Genomic DNA, 5,000 nt, shown 5'->3' on the forward strand with positions numbered 1-5,000 from the left:
TTTTCCCTCCAATAAACCGTTCTTGGATATTACTCTCTGTTTCATCTTCCTTGCCGATAAGAGCTGCTTCTTCCCTTTTTTCAAGGTCAAATCGATACGTGTGTCGGTAGGGTATTTCTTAGGTTACTTGTCTGTGTGTTTTTGTTTTTTTGTTTTTGTCTGTTGTGTGTGTGTGTGTGTGTGGGGGGGGGGGGTCTGTTGTGTGTTTGTGTGTATGTGTGCCTGTTGTGTGTGTGTGTGTTTATGTGTGCCTCTCTCTCTCTCTCTCTCTCTCTCTCTCTCTCTCTCTCTCTCTCTCTCTCTCTCTCTCTCTCTCTCTCTCTCTCAGGTGTATCTTATCATTATGTATATATGCTTGTGTATATATCTATTCCGATGTGTATATTCACGGACATGTACGTATATGCATATATATATACCAATCTCTACACCGCCAATCCCAACCGTACACTTTCTCTCGACGTAGAACAAAGCCAACTTTAAACCACCATTGGAATGACCTCCCCCCCCCCCCCCCCCAAGCGAGTACCAGAGACCACCCTCACACACCAAACTAACCCAATTATGTTCCCAGGTCGTCCACACGGAGGGTAGCAATGAATGGACTCTCGTAGTACGTTACGCTCAGCCACGTGACGCCGGAGTGTACGAGTGTCAAGTCAACACCGATCCAAAGCTTTCGCGGCCTGTTCTTTTACAAGTAACTGGTGAGTTGGTGTGATTTTTGGTTTTGTTTTATTTAAATTAATGGAGAAGGAGGAAAAAATAACTTGGTGAAATGGAGTTAGCGTCTTTCAGTGTGTGTGTGTTGGTGTGTGTGTGTTTGTGTGTGTGCGTGTGTGTGTGTGCGTGCGTGTGTATGTGTGCGTGCGTGCGTGTGTGTCTGTGTGTTTATATGTGTGTGTGTGTGCGTGCGTGCATGTGTGTGTGTGTCTGTGTGTTTATGTGTGCGTGTGCGTGTGTGTATGTATGTATGTATGTATGTGTGTGTTTATGAGTGTGTGTTTGTGTGTGTGTGTGTGTTATGTATGCATATACGCGCATGTATATATCCAAGTCTAAAAATCGACGTACACATAAACTCCCAAACAATGACCTGTTCCCGCAAAACGCCAGCCGAGATGACCATCCGTCACGTGACTCACAGAGGCCCATAAAAATCCCACAAAATCCCGCCTCGCTCTTTGCCGGCGATTTGTCGGTCTCAGGCAATAGAGCGAGGAAGGTGAGAGAGCGTACCTTTGCTCTACTCTATTTTACTTTCCTTGACTTGAGTTGATTCGCTGTAACTCTGTGGCTTTGTGCGTGTTTTGTTTTGAAAGGATTTGACTTTTTTTTTATCCTCGTGTGATCTGAGTTCATTTTATTTTGACTTATTTTTTTTTTTGTTAACTTTGCCTTATATAACTTCTAATTAACTTATGCAATTTCCTTTTGTTTTTCTTTATTTATTTATTCTGTTTTTCCCTTGTGTGGTTTGACTTCATTTGGATTTTATGTGACTTTTTTTTTAAGATTTGTATATAACTTATTTCTATTTATTTACTTATTTATTTATCTTTAACTTGACTTTTTTGTGATTTTTATTTTATTTTTATTTGTGTTGGTTAAATTTGCTTTGTTTTTATTTCTATATAACTATTGCTTTTAATTTCATTTATTTATTTCTTTTTCTTTTTTTCTTTTACTCAGTTTTATAGTATTTTCTTCCACCTAATTTATTGCACATTACTTCTCTGTCCTCACCCCCACTCCCCCTACCCCCTACCCCCTCCCATTTCTGACCTTTCCTCAGACTAAAAACGAAAAAAAAAAAAAAAACGAAAAAAAAAAAAAAGGGAGAGAGGGGGAAAGACGAGGAGGAGCAGGAAGAAGTGGAGAATGAGAAGAGGGATGAGAAGGAGGAGGAGGAGGAGGAAGTAGATGAGGAAGAAGAAGAAGAAGAAGAAGTAGAAGAAGAAGAAGAAGAAGAACCAGAAGAAGAAGAAGAAGTAGAAGAAGAACAAGAAGAACAAGAAAAACAAGAACAAGAACAAGAAGAATATGAAGAACAAGAAGAACAAGAAGAACAAGAAGAACAAGAAGAACAAGAAGAACAAGAAGAACAAGAAGGACAAGAAGAACAAGAAGAACAAGAAGAACAAGAAGAACAAGAAGAACAAGAAGAACAAGAAGGACAAGAAGGACAAGAAGAACAAGAAGAACAAGAAGAACAAGAAGAACAAGAAGAACAAGAAGAACAAGAAGAACAAGAAGGACAAGAAGGACAAGAAGAACAAGAAGAACAAGAAGAACAAAAGGAAGAAGAAGAAAAAGAAGGACAAGAAGAACAAGAAGAACAAGAAGAACAAGAAGAACAAGAAGGACAAGAAGAACAAGAAGAACAAAAGGAAGAAGAAGAAAAAGAGAATTAAGAGGAAGAGGAGGAAGAAGAAGACGAAGAAGGGAATAAGGAGAAGCAGGAAGACGAATAATAATAATAATAATAATAATAATAATAAGTATAATCAAACATTAGATTATCATAATTATTATTGTTGTTGTTTCACCATTAATATTGTTATTATTAGTATTATTATCTCTGTTTTTATCCTTATTTTTATTCTTGTTATTATTATTCCTATTATTATTATTATCATTATTAGTGTTATTATCATTATCATTATCTTTGTTATTATTATTATCATCACCGTAATTATTATCGTCATCATTGTTATTATTATTATTATTACTATTATTATTATTATTATCATTATTATCATGTTACTATTATTATTGTGATTATTATTATTATCATTATTATTATTACTATCTATTATATCTTTATTATTATTATTACTATTATCCTTATTATTATGGTCGTTATTATTACCATTACTATTGTTATGAGCTGTTATTATTATTATGATTATTATCCTTTTGGCATTCTCATTCTCATTATCACTATTATCTATACTATTATTATTATTGTTATTATTATTATTATTATTATCATTATTACTATTATTACTGTTATTATTATTATCATCCTTATTATTATTATCATTATTATTATTATTGTTATTATTATTATGATTATAATAATAATAATAATAATAATAATAATAATAATAATATTATTATGATTATTATTATCAGTATCATTATCATCATTATTATGATTATTTTAACTATTGTCATTATCATTATCATTATTATTTTCCTTATTGTGATTATCCCCATTATTATTATCATTATCATTAATTTTATGATTAACATCATTATTATTATCATTAATTAATTATCAATTTGGTTATCATTATTACTATTATTATTATCAATATTATCATTATCATCATCATTATGCCTATCATGATAGTAATAATAGTAATAATAGTAATAATAATAATAATAATAATAATGATAATAATAAACATAATATTAATAATGATAATAATAATAGTAATAATAATAATAGTAATAATAATAATTGTTATAACTACAATTGTCATTTTTGTTATTATTATTATTACCATGGCTGTTGTTATTATCAATTTTATCATTATTGTTATTATGATAATTATAATTTTCATCATCACTACAATTATAATTATTATTACCATCATTATCAGGATTCTCATTATTAGTGGTATCATTAACAATGCCATCAGTATTCTTACTATCGTCATCATTCTCTCCAACATCGTCCTCATCGTCGTCATCATTTCTGTTATTATCGTCATCATCTTCATCATCATCATCATCTTCATCATCTTCATCACCATCATCATCATCATCGCCATCATCATCATCATCATCATCATCATCATCATCACCATCGTCATCATCTTCATCATCATCATCATCTTCATCATCTTCATCACCATCATCATCATCATCATCATCATCATCATCATCATCACCATCATCATCATCATCATCATCACCATCATTACCATCATCATCATCATCATCATCGCCATCATCATCATCATCATCATCATCATCACCATCATCATCATCATCATCATCATCATCATCGCCATCATCATCATCACCATCATCATCATCATCACCATCATCATCATCATCACCATCATCATCATCATCATCATCATCATCACCATCATCATCATCATCATCATCATCACCATCATTACCATCATCATCATCATCATCATCACCATCATCATCATCATCATCATCATCATCATCGCCATCATCATCATCACCATCATCATCATCATCATCATCATCACCATCATTACCATCATCATCATCATCATCATCGCCATCATCATCATCATCATCACCATCATCATCATCATCATCATCGCCATCATCATCATCATCATCATCATCATCATCGCCATCATCATCATCACCATCATCATCATCATCATCACCATCATTACCATCATCATCATCATCATCATCGCCATCATCATCATCATCATCATCATCATCATCACCATCATCATCATCATCATCACCATCATCATCATCATCATCATCATCATCACCATCATCATCATCATCATCATCATCATCATCATCCTTATTATTGTTATTTTGAGCAAATTTAGCGATATGATAATGATGATGAAAGTGATAATTATAGTTATATAATTCGATTTATTAACTATGATTAAAATTAACACCATAAAAGAACAAACTAATAAATATAATTAATGTAAATGTAAATGATAGATAATGTAAATGATCGATAAATTATTAAATAATTGATATGCAAATAGATATGTAAATGACGAGTGGATAAATGAGAAAGTACAAGGAAATTAATAAATAGAAGGTAAAGGACAAAAAAAAAGAAGAAAAAGAAGGAAGAACAAGAATCAAAAAGAAGAATAAAAGAAGGAGAAGAATAAAAGAATAAGAATAAGAAGAGAAGAAGAAATAGAAGAAGAAAATGAAGAAGAAGAAAAGGAAGAAGAAGAAAAAGAAGATGAAGAAGAAGAAGAAAAGGAAGGAGAAGAAGAAAAAGAATTGGAAAAGAAGAA

General features: G+C 31.9%; 1 protein-coding gene across 1 annotated transcript in view; it reads left to right on the forward strand.

Annotated features, from left to right (window-relative positions):
* The window catches only part of LOC125032390, a 39,821-nt gene that overhangs the window by 20,701 nt on the left and 14,120 nt on the right, over window positions 1-5,000 (forward strand). Inside the window, exon 4 of the mRNA XM_047623487.1 lies at window positions 575-707. Within this exon, the coding sequence (XP_047479443.1) occupies window positions 575-707 (133 nt within the window). The remainder of the gene's footprint in view (window positions 1-574; window positions 708-5,000) is intronic.

Source organism: Penaeus chinensis, chromosome 14 (genome assembly GCF_019202785.1).
Source record: "Penaeus chinensis breed Huanghai No. 1 chromosome 14, ASM1920278v2, whole genome shotgun sequence".
Taxonomy (NCBI): domain Eukaryota; kingdom Metazoa; phylum Arthropoda; class Malacostraca; order Decapoda; family Penaeidae; genus Penaeus; species Penaeus chinensis.